The 25,972-nt window shown below is 31.0% G+C and overlaps 1 protein-coding gene and 1 long non-coding RNA gene across 4 annotated transcripts; one reads left to right on the top strand and one right to left on the bottom strand.

The window, feature by feature from the left end:
* LOC120086043 lies at positions 1-20,674 on the top strand. 3 transcript variants are annotated; one of them, XR_005484135.1, is made up of 3 exons: positions 1-129; positions 239-407; positions 20,385-20,674. It is a non-coding gene; the product is annotated as an uncharacterized LOC120086043 (long non-coding RNA). The 3 variants fall into 3 exon arrangements; XR_005484137.1 differs by lacking the exon at positions 20,385-20,674 and adding an exon at positions 8,849-9,256; XR_005484136.1 differs by lacking the exon at positions 20,385-20,674 and adding an exon at positions 5,949-6,354.
* On the bottom strand, positions 2,008-5,684 carry LOC120086042 (tyrosine-sulfated glycopeptide receptor 1). The gene has a single exon (XM_039042459.1). The coding sequence runs from the start codon at positions 5,458-5,460 to the stop codon at positions 2,176-2,178; it is 3,285 nt and encodes a 1,094-aa protein (XP_038898387.1). The 5' UTR covers positions 5,461-5,684; the 3' UTR covers positions 2,008-2,175.
* Positions 20,675-25,972: the final 5,298 nt, after the last annotated feature.

Raw genomic sequence — 25,972 nt, 5'->3', positions numbered from 1 at the left:
CCCATCGGAAAGTTTCCGTGTCCATAATTTCAGTTTCCCTCCTTCACAGTCTCTTTCTCGTCTGAAGGCATTGTTCCAGGCCCTGGAGGATTCAATCTGTCCGCTCTTCAGTTCACATTGCTCTAAAATGTGCGTAGCTTCTAATTGCATTTCAATTTTTCTTGATATTCTGGAAATTTCCTGTTTTCATTTCTCATAATTCTCTTCCCTTCTTCAAATTTTAATCTCCCAACCGCAGCCGGCACCGTGTATTCTTTGCCATAAGCTATGAAGCCCGAGAAATTTTGCTGAAGATTTTCAATATACCAAATGCAATGGAGAATAGAGTTTAGGTACTAGAAACATGCTGAAAGATCAAGAACGAGAGAACTCGTTATTCCGATTGAGCGTGGAGGTTATCTTCGAAGGTATGCTAAACATTCCAATGGAGAGAGTTTATTTTCTGAATCCTGAATAGTAGATTTCCGAATTCTGCTCACTGATTGATTGAACAAGTATTGCTTCGATAATTGATCTGTTTTACGTTTTTATGAGCGTTCGTTTGTTAATTGTGCGAAGTCAATTTCATTATTGTCTTTGAATATAGTTAGTTAGGTCAATCGACATTCAGGAGAGTCGACGTCAATTGGACGGTTGGACCATCACTCGTAGGAGTTGTGTAGGAGTTGCGTCATTTGGACGTAATTTATGATAAAGACTCCTAGAAAATAAGAGGCTGCTTTTGGACTATCTGCCTTTTCTTTTAGTGGTTGTTGTCACTGTCCTACTATACTTGTTATACAGTTAAGAATAGCTGTATATTTTTGGCATCTGACATGGAAATCGTTGAGAGAACAACGTGACACTTTCTCTAAACTATTTAGTTTCACTGTGATAACAGTGCGTATAGATTCTCATAATGTTTCATATCCATTACTCTCAAACTATGTCCACGTAAAAGTACTTTCATCATGTTTAAATCACTTCCAACCTCTTTTAATAATTCAAAATTAATTTAATGCTAGCTACAAATTTTTAAATGCGATTTAATGCGATTTTTAAACCATCAAAATTAACTTTAGATAATTAAAGATATGTTCGAGAGTGATTCTAAACATTAAAATTGACAATTGTGAGTCCAAACATTTTAAAATCACTCTCAAACGTGTCTATGACTACCAATTTTTTCTATATGTTTTTGGGTTTATTTGGATTTTAGTTTCTTCCCCCTCAGTAATTGATGAGTTTTTAGACAGCCATTAGGCTGGGATACTTGAGGGAGTTATCTCCATGGGTGGAAAATAAGTCTCTCACTGGAATTAGCTGGTTTTTGGTTTCCTAATTTTGATTTGCTGTTCGAATGTTTGGACTTCATATTCCGCTACTCAAAAGTTGAGCTAACTCAGTAGAACTGTAGTTCATGTCTTTTCTTGTGTTTTTCTTACCGAACCTGTCTTTATTAGATCCTATTCTACATTTGCGTCCTATTGTATCGTATCGAGGCTTGTAGGATGTTATGTGGTGACGATTACTAGAATGACTCTATTATATTGGGTCATCCACCATTACCAACAGTTGAACCATTTCAAATCACATCAATTAAGTTAGTGAATACCGACCAATGGTTGAAGTGTCCATTTTTGAAAATGAAATCCGACTGGTTGGTTAGTAAAAGTTGCATGAAACCTTCCTGAAACCGCATCAAAACGATGGACCACATGAATGGTCCATTGGTCTCCACAGACCTTTCGTTTAGAAATTGCTACAGACTGATGCTTCAGTTCAGTCCAATTCTGACCGATTTTCAACCCTAGACTGCCTACTATTGCATATGATTGGATTTTATTAAGACTCGTCTTGAAATTCCGTCAACAGCTGGTATGGCCTATAAGATTTTCAGGCCATATCGTTGTGAATTTTATTTTTCTCATATGCTTTTCGACAATCAAATACATCCTATTCTAGGATTATAATTGTGCAGATATAAACTAAAAAACATTATTCACAAGTTTAAAGTAGATGCCAGAATTATGAACAAGAGAAATAATCTTAATAAATACAACACCACCTTTACCATTTACACCGGAGTAAAACTGTAGTTAAAAGGTCGCATTGGAAAAGAAACCAAAACCTTTTTTTTTTTTTTTTTTTCTTGTGTGCAAGTATGATACTGTTCTCATTTATAGAAGTGCAATTTCACACATCCTTATTTTGGGGAACTTTGGTCGCCCCCACATCTTTCAACCAATCAACAACTTCCTTGATGGTAGGTCTTTTAAAGGGGTTCTGACTGACACACATGCAGGCAACATCGAGAACCTGGATCATCTCTTCTTCAAAGCCCTTCCCTCTCAAAATGGGGTCAAAGACTTCATCTTGTTTGCCCTCATTCCTCAATTGTTGCACCCAGCCAACCAACTCTCGTGATGCCTTTGGCTTTGATATCTCTACAGGTCTTTTGCCGGTAAGCAACTCGAGCACGACCACACCAAAGCTATACATATCTCCTCTCAAAGTGGCGACCCATGCTTGTCCATACTCTGGAGGAATGTAGCCTAAGGTGCCAACAAGTTCGGTTGTAACATGAGTCTGGTAAGGATTGATCAATCTAGAAAGTCCAAAATCTGCTACATGAGCTTCAAATTTCTCATCGAGCAGGATGTTACTGGACTTAATATCACGGTGTACAATATGTGGCTCACATATTTGGTGCATGTAGGCCAATCCAGCACTTGCTCCTCGTACAATCTTCAACCGAGTTGGCCAATCAAGTTGAGATGCACCGTCAACCTTCTCATGCAACCAGTAATCTAAACTTCCGTTTTCCATGTATGAATACATTAGCAGCCGACTGCCCTCATGCACACAGTAACCTTGAAGAGTAACCAGGTTCTTGTGTTTGGCCGCAGACAGAGCCTCTACTTCTGCTTTAAATTCCCTTTCCATCAGTCCCAAGTCTCCCGATAGTTTCTTCACAGCAAGTCTTGTCCCATTTGCTAGTGTTGCTTTGTAAACCAATCCAAAACCACCACAGCCAATTATGTTTTCTTGATTGAAATCATCAGTGGCCTTCAATATGTCAGAAATGGTAAGCTCCTTGATGTTGTTGGCATTATTTGGAAACAAAATGACTATGCTAGTGTTGTTGTCAGCATTGTAATTAGAACTAATTGAAACTATGTCCAAATCCATGATGTCGGTATCCCCTCTTGGATCAATCCTCCTCTTGGATAATATCCATAACGCTAGCAGGGTGGTGATGAGAGAAATACTTAAACAGGTACCCACGACCAATCCTATGGCAAGTTTCTTACTGGAGCTTTTATTTTGAGCGGTGGAATGGGGTACTCTAGTCTGGTTAGAGCAAGAGCGCTGCACAAAAGGAGGACCACACAACCCTGAATTTCCTTCATAGCTAGAGCTAGGAAACGTATCAAACTGACCCCCCGATGGTATTGGTCCTTGAAGGTCATTAAAGGCCACGCTAAACCAAGACAAGAAATGGAGGCCTTTGAGGGAATGGGGGATTTCACCAGTGAGGTGGTTATGAGAGAGGTCTAATCTCTCCAAGTTGCTGAGATTGGAAATCGTATCTGGTATGCTGGCGGAGAAGCTGTTGTTGCTCAGGTCTAATATATGTATAAACTTTAATTGCCCGATCTCCAAAGGAATAGGGCCACTTATGGTGTTGTTTCCCAGGTATATAGCTGGCGGAAGGCTGGAGAGCTGATTGTATTGCTGATTGGTAGCATTACTGGGCGCAACAAAGACGGGCAATGCAAGAAAACTCTGCTTGGCAGGATCTAGAATCTGCTGCGACATCAAAGCCTGCAGTCTGCAAAGCTGGGCGGGGAATTCTCCGGAAATTCTGTTATTAGACAAGTCAATATAAAACAGACTCGGAAAATCACCTAACCATTCAGGTATTGAACCTACAAGGCGATTAAAAGACAGGTCCAAGACCTCCAGACTCCTGAGTTTTCTTATCCATAAGGGTACTTTACCAGTTAACTGACTAGCTCCAATTGCCAAAGCCTGAATATTTTGGAATGTGGTAGCATCTACAATCATATCCTCATCCGGCAATGCTTCACCAATATAACTACTGGACATGACAAGAGTTCCAAGGTTTCTGCAACCCATCAAATTCCTTAGTGCTCCACTTAAATTGGTTAGATTATTCTTGGAAACTGAGAGGAAGGACAGTGATTGAAGCGCTGCAATTTCGTGAGAGATCTCTCCAGAAAACTGATTACTAGCCAGTCTAACTGCCTTTAGAGATTTGCAGGAGTAAAGAGTCGATGGTATACTACCTGTGAACATATTGTTGCCCAGGTCAAGTGTGGTGAGGCCAACAAGGCGAGAGAAATTAACATTATAGAGATCTCCTTGCAGCTTATTAACCCGCAAATTCAACAAAGTAAGATTAGTGCAATTCATCAGTGATGTGGGCAGAGTGCCTGTGAGATTGTTAATATGAAGCGATATCTGTTCCAGCTTAGATAGCTTTCCAATATCCGCTGGGATGGGGCCAATCAGAGAATTGGAGTACAATTCCAGGATTCTGAGGTTGGTGAGATTAACAATTCCCCCGCCGATGTTCCCCGAAAGATGATTAACATGTAAAGAAAGCTCCTTTAGAGTGAGAACATTGTAAAGGTCGGAGGGAATTGAACCGGTGAGACCATTGAAACTCGCTCGAAAAACCTCCAAATTGGAGCAGTTCCCTAGCCCTTGGGATATTCCACCGTCGAATTCATTATTGGAAAAGTCTAATAACCTGACGGAGCTTATGGATGTAGTATTAACACAAAAGGAGGTTGGAATGAGACCTGAAAAACTATTGTTGCGGACATTGAAACTGGTCAATCTCCCCGAAACTGCCACTTGCTGGATAAACGAAGCAGGTATTTCCCCTCTGAATCGATTGCTTGAAAAATCCAGAGTTTCAATCACGAGTCCGGACGATGAAGGCGGCGGTGGCGGCAACTGGCCGGTGAGAAGGTTGTAGCTCAAATTAAGGTCCTTGAGATAACTTAGGGACGTAAAGAAATCAGAAGGGAGAGAGCCATTAAAACGATTGTGAGAGAGATCAAGGTGAGTGAGAAAAGTAAGGTTTGTGAGAGATGAAGGGAATTCACCACGAAGACCTCTAGAAGGCAACGAAAGCTGAGTAACTCGGTTGTCGTCGCTATTTGCGATTGCTTCACAAAAGACTCCTTCCCAGAAACAACAATCAATCGAAGAAGACCAATTGAAAGCCACCGGGGAAGCAGATGAAGAATTGACGAAATACCAGAGAGAATCGCGATCAGATGTGTTGCAAGAAGCTGAAACAGAGAGAGGAGGAATGAATTGCAAAACTAGAAGCAGGGTCAAAACCAAGAAGTTGAGGAAGTTGGAATTAATTGAGAAATTGGTCACTAAAGGTTGATGACTGAGACCATTAATCAAGGAGGTGGCCATTCTATCATCTCTCATCTGAAAAAAAAGAAAACAAAAGGTTCTACAAGAAGAAGAATGAAAGAGCAAGGTGGAGAGGAACAAGGAAGATGTAGGAAGATGAAGAAGCTAGCTTGAATGAAGTACATAGTCATAATCAGGTTTGGAGGGTTACCTTGTACAAGATGGGGGAAACCATTGACCAAAAGAAAAGAAAAGAAAAAAAAGAAGAAGAATAAGAAGAGAGAGAGAGAGAAAGGGGGAAATGGAAAATAGAGAGAGAGAGAGAGAGAGAGGGTGACGTTGACATTGGAAAGTCTAAGATATATATAAATATAAGCAATATGGTTTTGCTCTTACTCCCATCCCACTAGAGGAATTCTCTCATTTAGCGTTTACTTTTGGCGATGGGTTGAGGTGGGAAGTGGGGGTTAATGCCCGTTGTTGGGTTTTAGAAATTAATTTTAAAAGATAATTTGTTGCTTATCATCATTATTATTCTGACTAATTTATTTCTCTATTGGAAGACAACGTGTTGAGCAGACGCAATCGGTGGGCAGAGGACACAGTCACGGTCACCCATTTGTCTACTCCACTTGTTCTTGTTGGCCTCTCTTTATAACCTGATTAAAAAAAAAATTCTTCTTTAATTTTCACATTACCTCCCTCCATCCGAATTTGACCCTTGAAGATTAAGCCCATTTCTTTCCAGTACTACAGTATCTCTCTCCTTCCCTATTAGACTCATTAACTTCTCCCTCTCTTATCCCTTCACATCAGTCATTATATTTATACCTCACTCCTTTTCAAATCTTGTTCCTTCTCTTGACTAACATATGTATCAAACTAATATTTTAGGATAATTTGTGCCTACGTTATTTGGATGTTAAGAATATTTGTAAATATGAAATTTTAGATAGATAACTATCTTGACTCAATAACTATTAAATCAATCTATTACGTTCAATTCTCCTTTTCTATTAGACTTCAAATATTACATGGGGTTTATTTTACGGCCTAAAAATAAACCAGGTTTCACATTTGAGTAGAGGGATTTAGTTATCAACTTTTAAATGGTTTTGTTTTGTTAGATTTTTCATTTATCTATTATATTTCTGATTTTAGGGAAATGGTAAAAAGTTTTATATAGTTATAGAATTTTACTGTTGAATTATTCCATGAATTTGTTTTGATTACAGAAACCTTTTTTTTTTTTTAAATTACTTTTGATTCTAAGTTTGAAATGAACCGTTGATTATAATCAAATGCTTACATGATGTGCGAGGTTGGTCATTTATTGATGAACAGAAATTCCCAATGTTCTTCATCAGTTTTTGTTGATAAAATACGAAACTATTTGCATATATTGACTATTGATGTGATTTTCAAAGTCATTATTTCTTTTTAATGAATTGCCATATTTAGGTAGAAATGCTAACAACCCTAAAAATTACCCTTCCGCTCTTCTACCTTGGACAAAAAATCCAAAGATGTGTAAAATTTATAGGATATATTTTCTTTCTTTCTTCTACATCTACAAAGAACCCAAAATCCAGTTCAGCAAGGTGGAGAATATATCGGCTGCTCATTGACATTCATTTCATTTTCCTTTTGAATTAAATATATATCCAGAATCATAGAGTACTAAGAGGGGGAAAAAAAGGAACTTTCCATTTTGGGATTCAAGAATGGGGAAAGGCATAAGAAAAACATTGACGAAAATAGGTGTGCACTATGCCCAAAGATCTAAGGCACCTAATTTCACTTCTAGTAATGGCACCAACCAAAGCCTTTGGACTATATATCTCTTGACAGTTCATCATATTTTGTTTTTTGTTCTCTTCCCCTTTAAAAGCTACTTTCAACATTCCCCTTCTGAAAAAGTAGCCCATCACCTTTTTGTCCCTATAATTTATGCTTGATTTTAATGGGTAGGGTTAATTTATAACTTGAATGTTTCAATGTGCTTCTTATAATAGTAGTTATATCCCTCTTTGTTTTCTTGTTTTCATTAATGACGTGTTTCTTTATATATTTGATTAGGACAGGTTTGAAAGTGATTCTAAACATAGTTAAAATCATTTTTGACATAATGTTTTAGGTATTTATAATCATTTGAAACTAATTTTGATGATATAAAAATTATATTTAAAAGTGTAAAATTAAATATTAAATTAATGAGTGGTGAAAGATGTGTTTTTGAGTGATTTAAACTTTTCAAAAGTGATTTTAACAATTGCATAATTATTTCCTAACATGCACGTGAATTGAGTTATGAAGTCTAAAATTATTATGCAAAATAGATTAAAAAAAAATGGAATTTCTCGATAAATTTACAAATTTCAATTGTGTTTATTATTGAAATTGAGTTATTTACCACCAACTTATAAAGTTGGTAGGCCAAACATTCATTAATAACCCCTTACCATGTTATAAAATATCATATTGTTAACCTTAGAGATTTTTAGAGATCTAACCAAACTTATAGAAAAGTTGAAACATTTAAACAAAGAAAGGAAATTGAAATTCGCTTTCATTATATAAAAATTAAAACTATAATTTTTCATTAAAAAAATACATAGTCAGCTCAGCATAAGTAGCCAGATGGGTAAAGGATTCCATACATTAATGGGTGACACTTTTTTTTAGGTTTCAATTAATAACCAAAGATGTGAGCCAGAGAATAAGTCTGTTGGATTACTGGGCCCTCGTGAAGTCAAATCCTTTCGTTTGAGCATATTGCCTTTGAATAGATAGCAACCATCGCATTTATCTCATACATTTACCCATTCCTTCTAATTTCTAAACTAGAGTTCATTCAACTCATAATACTCAAAAATACTTCTTTTTTTGAAAAAATTCCTGTTGAATGGTAGAAGTTTGAAGAACATGTATATTTGGTACTTTCAAAATGTATCTTTTTAATCATTAGATTTTTAAAAATAAATGCATTGATTCCTAATTTTCAAAATATAAACTTTTAGTTCTGAGTTCTTAAAGAATATGTTTATAGGATAATTGGAATAGATGGTACCCTTGAAAGAATGACATGGTGATCTATTTTGAAGACCCAAAATGAGAAATGCACTACTTTTTAAAATTTAAGATTTTTTACCTCTTGTTTACATCATCTTCAAGCAATTTTACCAATTTACCCCATTTTATTTTTTTCTCCTCCATCACCGTGTTTTCCTTTCTTTTTTCTATTATCTTTTCTTTTTCTTCTTCCCGGTTTTCTTCCCGGTTTTCTTTTCTTTTCTTTCTTTTTTTTTGTTTTTCAATTTTTTTCCTTTTTCTTCATCTATCTCATTCTTCTCCTTTTTCGTTTTCTTTTTGTTTTTCTTCTTTCTTCTTCTCTCTTGTTCTTCTTCTTCTGCTCCTCCAATCGACGAATGCTTAAATTCATTCTTCTCCGACAATGTTACAGAACGAAATGGACGTCAAAGAACGAGATAGAAACGTGTGAGATAGAAAAGAGCGAGAGAGAGGGGAGCGAGATAACGAGAGAGGAAAGTGATCTGTGAAAGAAAGAAAAGAAACGAAAGAGAAAGAGGAGCGAAAAGCCAAGAGCGAGATTCGCCATTTTCGCATGCGTGCGAGGATTTCATGGTAATTTCACCCAATGTTGACGTCAATGAAGGGTAAAAAAACTCACATTTTTTAAAAAGTATGGCAGATCTTGTTTTCCCCTTCCAATTCGGATCATCCGTACAAGAAATCCTAGTAACTCTAGGGCTAATAATTAAGTGTATAACAACATATTTAAAGAATTACAAATATAGCAAACTCTATCACTGATAGACTCTTACCAGTGAGCGACTCTTACAACTTCTACTAGCAATGTAGTTTATTACTGATAAACTTTCGAAAGTTGGATTTAAATTTTGCTATATTTTCAAATTCTTTTACATTGTGCTGTATCTACTACTACTTTGTGTTTGATTTGTCACACTTCTTTCCAAATTACCCTCTTAATCCAAGAAGAGATGTGAAGATAATAATTGCCAATCCTATTATAATAACTACTGCCCAACCTTTTCCTATGAACCTGTGTTCATAATATCTGTTATACCTAAATAGTAGTTACTAACTCACCACAACTTAACACACAATCTCAACAACGGTCCAATGTACATATATTACTACTAATTAGAATCTTAGCTTCAACATACATGACAATCTCAGAAAAACTTAGTTTATTTACAACAATTGTTCAACACAAATTCTACCATGTTCCCATGACATGTACATGATAGACTCAAAGATCAACAAAATATGATGGACCACTTAAGCTTCAAGTCCTCTATGATCCTTGAGTAATGACTGATTAATAGAACTGCTAAGTCTCGGGACGTCAACCACTACCTGGGAAGAGAAAATATTTAAAACCACGAGCTTAAAATGCCTAGTGAATGACTACTTTAAGAAAATATGCTTTACATAAAGCACTTATTTTCTCAATATTCAGGGATTAATAAAAGCAAAATTTGGAATCATAAACTCTCATAGTATATAGAACCCTAAAATATCATTCATCGTCATTTTTTGTAAAACATCCTTACTTCACTGTCATTATCATGAGGGAGAGTCATTTTGCTCAATCCCTTATAGTCTTAGTTGAGAGAGAACCCTTTTGCTCGATATCCTCAATGTCAGTAACATGGATTTTACGTGCGTAGATACTAGAATATGATCCGACCTACTTGATACTAGAATAGGATCCGACCTACCTTACCATACCTTCAGTAGCAAGATCACATCATAACTAGGTACCTTACTATACCTTCGGTACCATATATCTAAGAGTAGGTTTTGTGTGCAAGGCATAAAACATTTTAACTTTACATAAATCATAACATGGAAAAACATATATATGGTAAAATAGTTAAGTATCATGCATTCAACATAATTCTTTAACACTAAACATGCATTGAGAAATCATGTTTAGGCTGACTATGCGTTGAAAACTCTCTAGTAAAGCAATGAGCAAATATTTGCAAACTAGTCACTCACTGTTTTTGTGTTATTTTCTCAAAGGATTGTAGGTCTCTCCTATATGCAATTGCCCCGTGGAAAGAAATAGGAACCCTCAGTTAATGCCTTGACTTCCTTACAATATTATACGTCTAAACCTAGCTCAACGTATCAACACACTCAACCTTGCTCAATGCATCCTTAACACCTAAGTAAACTTAACACTTCACCATACTTAGCCAAATTTTACCTTGTAACTAGGTTGATGGATGGCAATACGTTCACGGGTGCTCATGGGCGCCAGGATGCACCTACCTTACCTATGCGATGAGCACTCGCTGTAGCAATCCCCAGCACCTCGATCGTCGTACACACCTCGACCAACACTTTCCTGCCAGCGCATACCCTCGCCTACGTGCGCTCGTCCATGCACAGCTTCAGCCGGTCAACTGCTTACTTATGCTTAGGTTGCAACTGCCTGCTTGTCCATCCAGCCAAATTCCCAAATTTAATTTCCATCTTAAATAACTTAATTTCTAGACAGCTTAAATATCTTACTTTAAAATTCCAGCCTCTGATTCCTCTCAACGAACTTGGAATTGTCCAATCTTTACACCCTGTTCGAGAAATCTGAGAGTCTTGAGCACTTAGAGAATTCTTAAACTTTATGCTCAAAATTGTAAGAATTTTCCTCCAGCAGGCCTAGCTCAACTTTAATACTAAACAAGCTTCAAGTTGGCAGCAACTCTCCCCTTTAGCACGAGTGAATTGCTCAAGTCAAGCTCTTCATTACAAACTTCCTTTTATACCAAGGGTTGCATGATCAGATAGCTCTTCAAGGTGACATCTAGCGCACTAATGCTTGCTTAAGGCCTTTAATTGGGTGATTAAGTTGAGTGCTTAAACTTTTCACCCACACATAGGCTTGTATCTATACAAGTCTCTCCTCTCGACCAATGCATACCCCAATCAGCGCTGCACCCCCTCGACCAACGCATCACCAACCAGCACATATCATTGCTTTGTTTTAAACGCTTGTGCTTAGACCAGCCACTCATCAATGCCTCCATTAACCTCTAAACACGCTTCAGTGCTCCTTTCTAACACTTACAATTTTTTTCTCTTTTTAAGCATTATACACACATATTCATCTTATACTTTACACACCAATTAATTAAAGTAAATATCATTAATTTGTAATTATGGTGACGTAACATAATTAATTAGTAAAATAGGTTTAGGAGTTTATATGATTACTATATTTGCAACCGTCTCTGTGTTTATAAGGTTTTGAAGTAATTTTAAAAAAGATTCAATTTTTTATTACATTTTATATTAAAAAATAATTTTAAAGAATCATCACTTTTCTCTCAAATTAATTTCCTAATTTCAAAGTTTATATAATTATTTAAAATAATAATAGAAAACTACTTTAGGAATCTTTTAAATCTATACTTAAAAAACTTGTTGAGAACTTGACAACTAGAACTAAAAAGGTAAATTTTCATTTATTAACACATTTTAATAAATTATTAAAGTGAAGTCTATTTTCTTTAACTTAAAAGATGCATTTTATTTACAAAAGAAATAAATTATTTATATTTGTAGTTGATTCTTTTCTTCTTTCGTTTTCAAATTCCTTCTTTTTTAAAGAGGAATGCTTAAAGCCTTTATGGGATGGAAGGTGTTTGGTTAAAGTGTTAATTATGTTATTTGTTAGTTTTCATTTTAGTGGGTGTGTTTTCTTATGTTTATAGGGAATGAATTCTATGGCCTACAATCAAAGGGAAAAGGATATAGTTTTTAATTGGACTTTCAAGAAAGCTTGAAAAGAAAATTTTATCTTGTTGAAATAACTTGGGATGGTATAAAATCTTGGGAAGAATGTCACTAATTTATTTTAGATTCTCTTGCACTTTAAATAAATGAGGAAAAAAATTTGAAATATAGAATTTTGAAGAAAGGAAAGAAATACAAAAGTATTGATATCTCGAATCTAACTACATGACATTCCCGATAGTATATAAAAAAATAGATAAGATGGAGAATTTAGTTTAAAATAGAGATTAGATTTACTTTCAAATTGAAATTTTGTCAATTATTCGATGAGAATCAGATGGCTTGAAGTGATTATGAGTAGAAATAAACAACTCTACATGTTACCTTTTTTTTTTTTTTAAATACAATTGAAAGTAGAGGATTCGAACCACAGAATTTGGGTTACTAGTACACTCCTATGCCAATTGAGTCAGGCTCCGTTTGGCACATACTACCTTATTTATTTATTTATTATTATTATTATTATTTTGAAAAAAAAGATATCAAATTTCATAAACTTCTTCGCAAAAGAAGAAATATCCATTTTCACTATTTGAAGGATCTACAAGAAAATTCAAACATTCAAACACCTCATAGTTCTTTCACTCTAGCCTTTTTAGCTAATAGCTAACACATTACATGGCCTATTAACATGAATAAAAGCTACACCTACAATAAGAATATAATAACCGTAAATACTATTTCAAAACCTCCAATTAACTACTGTAAACACTATTTTAAAGCCTTCATTTGCTACAGTTTTTACTATTTCTTATGTTTTTTACTATTTTTCATTCAACATTTTTTTTTTTTTTGCTACAGTGTTTACTATTTCTTTTTCAAATTAAAATATTTTACACCTCAACCACATATTATCATAACCCAAATTAAAATAATCTATACCCAAACACAAACTATTAAAACTCAACTATAATAACTTAAAATTATAATAACCAACTCCTTGTCCCAAATACGTACTAAGTTAGATTGAATCACAATTTTCTCATTAAGAATAATAGATTCCATCACTATTAGTTTCTCCTTTTTTTTCATTAGTTTTAATTAGGTATAACGTTACCTAATTCAGTTAATTAGATTTTATTGTTGTTGGTGTTATTATTATATTTTGGTATGGCGCCAACTCAGTTACAATCAGAGAGAAATGATATGAAATATGGACTTAGTGGTGGTTCAATATTTTTGGTAATTAAGATTGTTAAACATTAAAAAAATCTGACAATGTGATTTTAATTGTTTAAAATTAGGAATTTAGTTCTTATTCCTACATAAATAATTCGGGAAATTTTCTCGATTAACGGCCATGATTAGATTATCTCACACTTGTCGTTCCTTACAAACTATTATTATATGTATATGTATATAGTTTTGGTTCATAATTTCTATTATCATCTTTTGAACTTTTTTTCTTACCTAAAGGTCTCACAAGTCACAACTCACGCCCACAATAAAGAATTATTATTCAATATGAGAGAAAATGTAAACATTGAAATATAAGATTATCATCTAAAAGTTGAGATTCTTGCTGTGTAGGTAGTAATAAGAATTCTAGTTTAAAATATATAAAATATTATTTTTATTACGTACCGTCCATATGATCCCCATTTCTTTTATTTCAAATGTATATCGTTTTCACCCAATTTCTTTTTTATATTAATTATTTTCATAATTATTTTTCATATGTTACAGCTTACATTATTGTTTTTCCCACTAAATTATCAACCTTACAAAAGAACAGAAGAGATTTCAGCAATTAATTAAAACTATTTTCCCTCAAACGTTACTTTGTAATTATAAAGTTGAATCCTTCCATCTTATATTTTTGCAAAGCATTTGCTTTAGGCTTGACTCATGGGCTGCATCCTGTATTATTACTATTATGATTCTAACCATAGTTGACAACTTCTTTAGCATCTTATGCACTCACTAAAATAATAATTAATTAATTAAAATATAAAATCAAGCATCTTCTGAATCAAGTAGCATATATTTTTATGCGTATAAACTAACTATAATGTTTATGTATTTTGTTGGTCACGAATCGGTGCATTAAAGAATGAGTCAAATAGTTTCCATTTATAATCTAAACCTCTAAACCCCCGTTTCTGCCTGTTTAAAATAGTTGAATATATCATCACCTAGATAAAATAATAATAGTAAAAAAGAAAAGTAACCTTGCAAATTTAACCTATGTTTACTTTGAGATTACTATAGATTTAAAAATGATTGATGGTAACTATAATTTTAGAAAAAGTCAGTTGTACAATAAAATAAATTAGTGATTTGTACCTTGCAATTTTAAACTTGAATAAGCATAAAATTGTGTTTGATGAAGTAATATTAAGCTGTGAATTAGCTACAATGTAGACATATTATTTTTTAAACTAATATTTACTACGACTATTTTCAAATGTAAAAAAATAAATTAAAATATTTATGAATATAGCACGTCAGTGATATATATTGATAGACTACGAAATTTTGCTATATTTATAAACATTTTCAACAGCTTGACATTTAATAACAATTTTCCTATCTATTTTATAATAAACTAATTATTTAAAAATTTATGTTATAGGGTTTAAATTATTGTTTATTTTTTTTTAGTTTTAATTATTTGATAAAAGTGGTTGTGTGAGATTTTGTATGACAAATTACATAAATCACCCTTCAAGTAGGGTAATAGTTGCAATTATACCCTTTAAACTTTCAATTTGAAAAATTAAACCCTCAAATTATATAAATGCTAAAATTGGGTCAAATTAGACCTTTAAGCTAACATAATTGTATGAATTGTAATGTTTGATAAGTTTAAGAGTTTAATTTTTATTATTTGTAGATTCAATTTCTACCATTATTGTAAGTTTGAGAATTCAATTTTAACACTTATAGTGTAGAAGTTTATGGATTCAATTTTTACGATTAAAAATTTGAGTGTAATTGCAACTATAACTATGGGATAGTTTTTGCAATTTATTTATTTATTTTATTTATTTATTTTTTTTTAACTATAATAAATTGTGATATAAAAATTTACTGAGGTATGATTTTAACCGGAGGAAGACATGCCTTAAAAATATGTAATATATGGTTGACCTACTTTCCTGTAAATCTCTAAAAGAGCACAAATCCTTTGTGACTATCTTGAAAAGATTCTCGAGACTATTTTTAATGTTACTTTGAATGAGGCGATGTAATATTCTTTAGTTTAAAGAATTTCAAGAATAAATACAAATCTAAAACAACTCATAACATATTGCTTAAACTACGTGTCTACTTTATCAATTTTTCGAACTTTTGTAGTTTTACAACTTTCAAAAAGTTTTTAATAAGTCCTTATTTTCAATATATATATATATATATATATATATTAAACTTGTATATCTATTCGGTACAAAATATTAAAGTTTAGTATTTTATTAAATATAATTCAATTTCATATCTAATAGATTCATTAATTTACCGAATGTGAAATTTGTTAGAAACATCTTATACACAAAATTGAAAATTTAAGAATTTATTAAAATAGTTTATTGTTTTTTAATTTTAGAACTCATTTAACATGAATTTAAAAGTTAAAGGACCTAATAAAACCATGAATTTAAAAGTTAAAGGACCTAATAAAACCATATTAAAAAAATCTAATAGAGCTTGTCATGTAACAAAAATTATAACCTATGTTATTATTCCTCTCTCTATATGTGTATATATTATATTCCACATATGTCAAATAATGGGATTTGCTTAGGGTGATCATATTTTCTTGGAAGATTTAGGTGTTGGTAGGGAGGACAAAAGTTGAGATTTTTAAAATATAAAACTAATTAAAAGAAAGTAGACCAGCTAAATAGTCAAGTAGGGAGGATTATGACTAGCTTGCTTTCTACATACCTAAAATTACTCTCTTTTTTGTAAGGTTACAATTTTACCCTTCTTATTAGATATTAGTCGATATTGCCCACTCATCATGGTATTTCCAAATCAACCCCTTCTTTTTTCCAATTTTTCACTTAAAACCCCAACACAATCCCACCCCATTAATCTCCATGGTCGGCAAAAGTATGGCCTTTTTATTTTGTATTTATATTTTTTTCCCATTAAACTGTAAACCACTCAAAGTTTCATACATATGGGCAACTAAGATGGCATTATTTGTTTATTTTTTATTAGAAAAATAGTATGTTTTGTGGAAATTACTTTAATAGAAAATGGAAAAGGAAAAACAAATCGGAATGTGCTTGGTACAACCGTCGAGTAATTTTTTTTTTTGTAATATTTAATAAGAGAATAATTTTAAATACATATAAAACTAGAATTTAAAAAAAAATGCTAATCTATATCTTAATTTAAATAAATTAGAGAATCAATAATAGATGGGGTGAAAGTAGAGAGAAAATGAGTGGTGAGACATGAGGTCTTCATTATTTAGTTACTAACTTCTTAAATGAAATAACTCTTTTTCATCAAAGGGGGGGNATGAAAGAATCAACCATATTTAGGGGGTTTCTCAATTAAGTCTTTTTTCAAGAGAATTATTATATTAAAAGTTTACTCATAAAAAGTTAATGTGTCATTGTTTTATTAGTATATTTTAACATATATGCATGCTAATCCAACATATCACTTGTAAGAATTCTATAATTTTTCTTTTTTGGTATGTCGAATTTGATTAATAAGTGGGTTGAATTTCATGTGTAAGTATGTGTTGAAATATCTTAAGCTTTCAATAAAATATAAATTAATGACACAACAAATTTTGAATTTTTTTTGTTTATAAACACTTTAATTGAGAGCAGTTTTAATAAACGGGTAAGTTTATAATTTTAGGACCAAATTGAGAATTTGACCATTTTGTATGTTTGGTCTGAAAAAACTTTTCATGGTTACCAAATGCATAAATAGATAAGAAATCGTTGTTAAAATTATTTAATGCAAAACTTAATTACTTTTGTCAAAATAAATAACAAATCAGATATAGGTTAGAGATTAATCTCTAAGATTCTAAATGAATTAGCTAATTATAAATAAACGAGAGAATTATCTAATGATCATTATCTCTCAACGCTTGTTTTGGTCTTGATGAGGAGAATTATATGATAATTTGTATATTTGAGTGTAATATTTAGTTTGATTGTTAATTTAGATTAATTAATATTTAATTAAAATTAATTAGTTAATTATCTTATTTTGTTTCAAGGTTACATATAGCCAATTTAGAATAGTAAGAAAAAGCTTTTGAATATCGTTTGAAAATATAGAATTTATGTTCTTTTAGAAAATACTTTCTTATATTGGGGTGAACTTCTTCTCGTTTGATCATGATATTGGGCTCAAACCAATATCGATAACGAACATGTTGGTTTCAGTTTTCTTCAAGTGAAAACTTTCCATTCAAAGAGTTTTCTGATGCTAACCAGTTGATCACATTGATTCTCGGTTGGTTTTAGGGTTTAACCATGCCAACCGACCAATTCATGTGCAAAACCTATATCAACCAAACCGTCAACTATATTGAAACATTACCCAATCACATGAACTAAACTTGTAACTTAACGAATAATTATTCACATTTTAATTCATAATAATAATAATAATAATAATAATATTCCTATTATTATTTAAGTTAAAAAATATCATTTTAGTTCACGTATTATAAGATTTATTCAATTTTAGTTTAGAAAAATACTTAGTACATTCTGGATAACACCTATCTTTGTACATCCAATCAAATTGTCTTATCATAATTGGACACATAACAAATTATTCTTATTTATTTTTTGAGATATTTTAATTATTTTTTGGTATGTGGAAGAGAAAAGCATAAAGATGGATGCATCTTGAGATGCACTCAAGTATTATCCTTTTAGTCTATATATTTTTAGATTTGATCCATTTTAGTCCATGTAATTTTAAATGTTCAATTTTAGTCTCTATACTCTCAAATAAATCTTAAATTTAGTCTCTACAATTAGTTTATAGATTTTTTCAAAAACTTTTTATTATCTATATTAGTATTTTGACAACATAATCACATATTAAATTTTCGTACATGAAAATTATCATTATTATTTATCTAATTTCAATAAAAAACTAGTTTCGAGATACTAAATTTAAGATTTATTGAAAGTACAACAACTAAAATTGAATAAACTTTAAACGGACAAAAAATGATATTTTCAACCTATTATTAAAAAAAGTCTTGGTTGGTTAATTAACAAAATGACACTTTATTTAGTATTTAAACGGTATGGGCAATTTCAAAATTTTGGATTGAGTGACTGAAGTCTGCAAGTTTCAAGAGAGGCATTTATAAGAATCACACTTTCCATTAGAGAATAATCCAAAAGTTTTTAATGTTAATATATATCTTCAATCGAAGAGTCGTTAATTATCCATCTATAATATGATTAATTAAGAACTTAATTATAGATAGCAGTACTCCTTAAAAGATTAAAGAAAAGAAAAAAGAAAGGGTCTGAAACGATCCACAATGAAGAAGTTGTGTGAGATTTGTCTGGAGAAAAAAGAAGAGGCAAACATGTTTCAAATAAAGACGTGTTTTCATTCCTTTTGCTGTGACTGTAATCAAACACGTCTCTGCAAAGATCGCTGATGGATATTTCTCCGTTTCTTGCCTTACTTTGAACTGTCCCTCCATCATAGACTTCACTACCTGCTGGTAATTACACTTTTTGCTATTTTTTAAAAAAATTTGTTTAGCCTATCTATAAACGCTATTTTCGTCTTTGGTTTTGTTACCTACGTTTCTTTAGGGCTTTAAAAAATAGCGTAAGTTTAAAATACCAAGTCAAAATTTGAATATTAGAAAATAGTTTTTAAAAATTTGTTTTTTATTTTTGAAATTTAGTTAATAATTCAATTTTTTTACTTAATATAGATGAAAATTAATTACGTAGAGATGAAAATCAATTAGGGAGGAAATAAGGTTAAATTTTAAAAATTAAAAACATAAATGAAATAGTTTACAAACGGAGGCTAAAATTCTTATTAAACGGAATGTTTATTTTTAGAGGTGAGTACTTATTAAGTTTTGAAATTTAATTTTTTTTAAAAAAAAAAAATTGGTTCAGAATTCATATAAATGTCGTAAGAAAATAAAATAATTAAAAAAGTATGGTATGAAAACAATTCATAGAACTTGGCTTCATTGCATAGTTTTCATAATATCTGACTACATTTGAATTTTTTGGCCAACTATCTTTAGACACCAATAATATTTGGTTGTTGGTATTTATGAATTAAATCTATAAACACTGTTTTTGTTTTTGGTCATTTTTGTGAGATCTTTTTAATTATATTTTGACGATTAAAAAGTAGTCTTTAAAAACCTTTTTTGTTCTTAGAATTTGATGTTTAAAATATGACACTCAATGAATCGAGCTCATACTATCATAGTACTAAAAGTTTTTCAGGAAGAGAGTAAAAAAGTTTACATTAAAAGCATTTTTGGTCCATATAAATTTTAATAAAAGTAACAATTTAATTCATAAACTTTAATTTGTAACCAATAATCCACGCACTTTCAATTTTCTATAATTTATTCCTTGTATTTTTAATTTTCTACAATTTTATTCCTAAACTTTCAAATTTGTAACAATCTATTATCTAGTGCAAAAAAAACCATCAAAATTAGATGATAGCTTTTATTAAATATTTTATGATGTAGACTTTGTATTTTATACAAATATTGAGTCTCTTATTAAGTTTATCAATTTATTTATGTAATATATTTATAAAACTAAGTTCTACAATAAGGGCTAAATTACTACAAATTTTAAACTAAAGTGACTAAATTATTATAGAATAAAATTTAATGACTAAATTGTTACAAAATTAAAGATATAATGATTAAATCATTACAAATAAAAATTGAATAGCTAAATTGATATTTTTATAAAAAATTAAGGACTAAAAGTGATAGTTAACTATTACAAAGGTTAAAGTTAGTATGTTTAGTAAGAATTTTCATTATAAAACTAGAAGTGAATAACAAAACAAAAAGTAATCTTAGTATTAGCAACCAAGAATTAATAAAATTTTCAAATCAAAAGATTAAAATTTAGGGTTTATGGTAAAAAGATATTGGAAGGATGGATGGAAAAAAGCGAATTTATTTGAATTATGGTTGGCAGGAGAATGCTACCAAGGGAAATAGCAGAGGAATGGAACAAAGGGCTTTGCAAAGCGCTTTATTCAGAAGCAGAGGAAGTGTTTTGCCCATTCAAGGATTGCTCTGTTGGAATGATCCTCGACAAAGAAGCATTGGACGGAGGAGGCGGCAAATTACGGGATTGTGAGTGTCCGTTTTGCCATAGGCTGTTCTGTGCCACGTGTCGAGTCCCATGGCACGAGGGATTCACGTGCGATGAATATCAAACACTTCATAAAGTTGACAGGGGTATAAATGACATTTTGATGGAAATGCTAGCCTCCAAAATGAAATGGATGAAATGCCCTAATTGCAAATTCTTCGTTGAGAAGGTTTCTGGTTGTTTGCACATTACTTGCAGGTTTCCTCCTTCCTTCCTTTCTTTTTTTATTTTTTTCTTCTTTTATTTGATTAAATTATAAATTAGAATCGATAAAAATCTCCTAAATAGTCCGTCTAATATGAACTATATTAAGATTTATCCATTTATAAAAACTATTTATGAGAATTTAACAAACCATAGAAACTAAATTCTAACTTTTAAATTCGTAAGATTAAATTCAAACCTTCTCCTAGTCTAAATTCGTATTTAACCGTAATTCGATGTTTAATTCGTTTTTCAAACTATTTTGGTCTCTACATACTTTTCAAATGCCTATTTTAACGTAATAAGAATATGTATACTAATATATTTATACAAGTATATACTTAGTTTGGTTGGGACGTTTATTTAGCAAAGTTAGAGAAGTAGATTTAAGATTATTTTCATGAAAGACCAATAATTTTGTTTTTTAGAAAAGGTTTAGGACACAATTGAAAATCGGTCAAATATCATTTTGATCTATCTATTTTAGAATTTGTTGAATTTTAATCTTTATATTTTTTATGATTGTTTTCAAATAAAGGAAAATGAAGCAATTTATTTACAAAAATATAGTAAAATGTAACTACTTAGCATTAATAGATCATGATAAGTTGTGATAGATATCTATCGATGTATATCACTAGTACACAGTAACATTTTGTCATACTCGGATATATTTTTAGCAGTTTTACCATTTAAAATAAATATATATATATTTTTAATAAATCTTATCAAATATATACTTTTTATTGGAATTGGTCTTATAATATATTAATTTTCATGCGAGGAATTTCAATATGTGAATATATCTTCAAAAATTAAAGTGAAAATGCTAAAGGATAATAAAAGATTTTTATAAAAAAGAAGGTATAAACTAGTCATAGAGACTAAATTGGATTAAAATTATAAGATCGAATGAAACCATTATTAGTGACGATTGATAATTTATATGATAATCTTTGTATCAGGACTAGTTTAGGTTATAATAGTTGAACCATATGAAGTAAAGAGAGGAATAAATTTAATAATTTATTTGGATATTAATCACGATCATATATTAAAAAAATAATTGTATTGTAATATGTATATGGTTGTTGAAATTGTTGTAGGTGTCGATTCGAGTTCTGCTACCGTTGTGGATCACCTTGGTTTTCCACCCATGGTGGCTGCCAACCCAACTGAAAAATGTGTCTTCTTTAAATATTTTCTTCTAGAATAATGATTTGGGTTCGGGTTGATTTGGTTGGGTTGTATTAGTTCATGATATGACTTAAAATTAGTTTGTGTTGAATTTAGCTAATTTCAAATATATTATTAATTTTGAATGTATATCTTTTACTTTATAAAATGCGAGAAAATTTCTATTATTATAATAGTATGAAAAAATTTAAATTCATGTATAGTTTAGGAAATGAATAAATAATAAATTTAAGAACGTATCAAATAATGAATGGGAAGAGTTGAAATATTACATTAGTATTAGATATTTTTCCACAAAATGCATGTAGCTATTATTAATTTTAGATTATATGACTCCTAACATTTTTTAAAGGAAAATCATAAAAATTACCCCTAAATTAGGGGTGGTTGTTCTAGTAAGTATACCTTTAAACTTTCAATGGTAAAAATTGAATACTCAAATTACTTATACCAGTGTTTTTTAAAATATATATATACTAGTGTTAAAATTGGACTCTGAAATTTATATAATTGTTGAAATTATAACAATTGTATATTGGTTTGAATGTTCAATTTTTACCACTATTGTAAATCTAATAATCTAAAGTTATGAAAGTTTATTTTAAAGTGGTCAATATTATCATTCCATTGTAAAGATTGAGCTTTTTTTTTTTTTAAATTGATTTTTTTATATTCTACATTTACACTTGTTCATGACTTATCCAAATTCTTGTTACGTAATTCTTAAAATATGTTCCTTATTTTTTTTATGTGATTAGAGTGAGATGCATATAGAAATAGGTATATTTCAAGATTCATCTAAATATTACTCTATTATATGTGTGGATTAGATCAAATGGTCACATTGTGTGTATTATTTCTTCTAATTTCGATTGAAACTATAGTGTATAATCTTTTTGTTTTCAAAGAAGTTTAAGGGTCATGTCAGTAGATCTCTTCAACTTAAAAGAAAAAAAATGTAATTATTGTGAAATTGAAGAGCATAACGGAAACACGGATATTGAGAAAATATAATATAATAATAATAATAAAATATAATTTTAAATAAAAAATTAAAATTATAAAATTGGATAATAGAAAATTTAGTAAAATTTGGAGTGGATTTCTTACCAATGGGTGTGTATTTTTAAGATCCACCAAATGCCACTATTAGGCAAAGTGGTAAGTAGGATGTGGACTTACATGGACACCAAGCATGAATAACTACAAGGCTCATGGACAATATGAAAGATGATACATGGCTCTTGGGACACTAAGCAGTAGATATCTATTTATTATTATAATATTCAGAATACTTCCCCTTAGATGTTTATATGTATATAAAATATGTCTCATTAAAACCTTATTAGGAAAAACCCAATGGGAGAAAAACCCTAGTGAATGAAAAAGAATACATATTTCATATAATATATACTCCTAACATAATACTATTATATTTACGCCCCTTCATGAAAACATCACTTAAGATCTCTGAGTCGCCGCATTCCAATATTGTGTACCAATTTTTCAAAAGCTGCAATTGGTAATGCCTTTGTAAATAAGTCTGCCATGTTATCTTTCGAACAAATTTGTTGTACAATGATGTCGTTATTTTCTTCAAGACCATAAGTGTAGAAAAGCTTCGTTGAAATATGCTTTGTTCTATCTCCTTTAGTATATCCTCCTTTGATTTGGGTTATGCAAGTTGTGTTGTCTTTGTATAATATTGTTGGAGGAACTAGAAGACAAACCACATGTTTCACGAATGTGCTAAGTCATTGATCTTAGTCATACACATTCTCAACTAGCCTCTTGAATTGCAAGAATTTCAGCATGTTTTGAGGAAGTGGTCGTTATGGTTGTTTTACCGATCGTCATGATATAGCAGTTCCTCCACATGTGAACAAATAACCTGTTTAAGATATAGTTTTGTGTGGATCAGATAAATATCTAGAATCTGCATAACCAACTAGATCAAAATTTGATTTATTTGAATAAAAAAAACCATATTGATTATTCTTTGGAGATAACGAAGTATATACTTAATTCCATTCCAATGTCTTTTTGTTGGAAAATAACTATATCTTACTAATAAATTTACTGAAAATGCAATATCTAATCTTGTATTATTAGCAAGATACACAAGTGCACCAATTTCATTAAGAAATGATACTTCAGGACCAAGAAGTTTTTCATTATCTTCTCAAGGTCGAAATATATCTTTCTTTATGTCCAATGAATGGACGTCCATTGAAATATTTAATGGATGTGCTTTGTCCATAGAAAAACTTTTCAAATTTTTTCCTGTTTAAGTTGACTGGTGAATAAATATTACATCCTCAATTTGCAAACCAAGACAAAATTTTGTTTTTTCGATACCTTTCATCTCAAATTATTTCTTAAGATATTCTATTGCCTTTGAAAACTCTTCAAGAGTTCCAATTATATTCAAGTCATCAACATATACAATTATAATAGCAAATCCTGATTGTAATTTCTTTATAAAAACACACGAACATATTGGATTATTTTGATATCATTCTTTCAATAAATATCCACCCAGACGATTGTACCATATCCGTCTTGATTGTTTCAATCCATATAGTGATCTTTGTAACTTTATTGAATACCATTTCCAAAAATTTGATGTATATGTTTCAGGTATCTTAAATCCTTTTGGGATTCTCATATAAATATCATTATCAAGTGATCCATGTAAATATGTTATGACTACATCCATAAGATGCATATCCAAACTTTTATACACAGTCAAGCTAATTAAATATCTTAATGTAATTGCATCCACCAGCGGAGAATACATCTCCTTAAAATCAATACCATGTCTTTGTGAAAAACCTTGTGCAACTAGTCTTGCCTTATATCTTGTGACCTCATTATTTTCATTTCTTTTTCTCACAAATATCTATTTGTATCCCACAAGTTTAACACCTTATGGTGTTCGGACTACTGGTCTAAAAATCTTATGTTTTGAAAGTGAGTTTAATTCTACATTGATTGCTTCTTTCCACTAAAGACAATCTTTTCTATGTCGACATTCTTCAACAGATTTTGGTTTAGGATCCTCATTTTCAGATATAATATCAAGAGCAACATTATACGCAAAAATGTTGTCAATAATTATATTAGTTTGCTTTCATCTTTTTCCTGTCATGACATAATTTATTGAAATCTCATGATTATCTTTAGGTATTTCATCTTCCTCACTAATCATGTCAAGTATTTCTTTATGGGTATTTACATCCTCAGCCAAGTCTTCTTGACTATTAACTATTTTTATTTTTCGACGATTTTTATCTTTGAAACCCACTGGTCTACCACGTTTCTGGAGTGTTCCAGACTCATTAGTGACAACTTGCTATGTTGGGATATCAATTTTCGATGGAACATTTGCAGCTAATATATGTGATTTATTTACTTTCTTTGCATCTATAAATGCATTTGGTAGTTGATTTTCTATATTTTGCAAATGAATTATTTTATGAACTTCAAGTTAACATTGATCTGTACAGGGATCTAAATGAGACAATAACGATGCATTTCATGTAATTTCATTTTCCAACTTCTTAATTCCTCCCCCTAATGTTGGAAAATTTATCTCATTAAAATGACAACCAAAAAATCGTGCAGCAAATATATCACTCGTCAGGGTTCAAGATATTTAATAACTGAGGGAAAATCATATCCAATATATATTCCTAACCTCCTAGTGTGTTTTGGAGGAGCAATTGGAACGTATACTGCACATTCAAAAATTCTCAAATGGAAAATATTTGGCTCATGGCCATAAGCTAATTATAGTGGCAACTACTTATGATAAGCTATTGGCCTAATGCGTACAACTGATGCTGCATGCAAAATAGCATGTCCCCATATAGATAAAGGAAGCTTAGCTCTTATAATTAATGGTCTTGCAATTAATTGCAAACGTTTTATGAATGATTCTGCTAAACCATTTTGTGTATGAACATGAGCTATAGGATGTTCAACACTTATCCCAATTGACATAC

Source organism: Benincasa hispida, chromosome 9, assembly GCF_009727055.1.
Source record: "Benincasa hispida cultivar B227 chromosome 9, ASM972705v1, whole genome shotgun sequence".
In the NCBI taxonomy this organism is placed as follows: Eukaryota; Viridiplantae; Streptophyta; class Magnoliopsida; order Cucurbitales; family Cucurbitaceae; genus Benincasa; species Benincasa hispida.
Note: the sequence above shows the minus strand (reverse complement) of the source record. Positions and strands in the feature narration are given on the sequence as shown.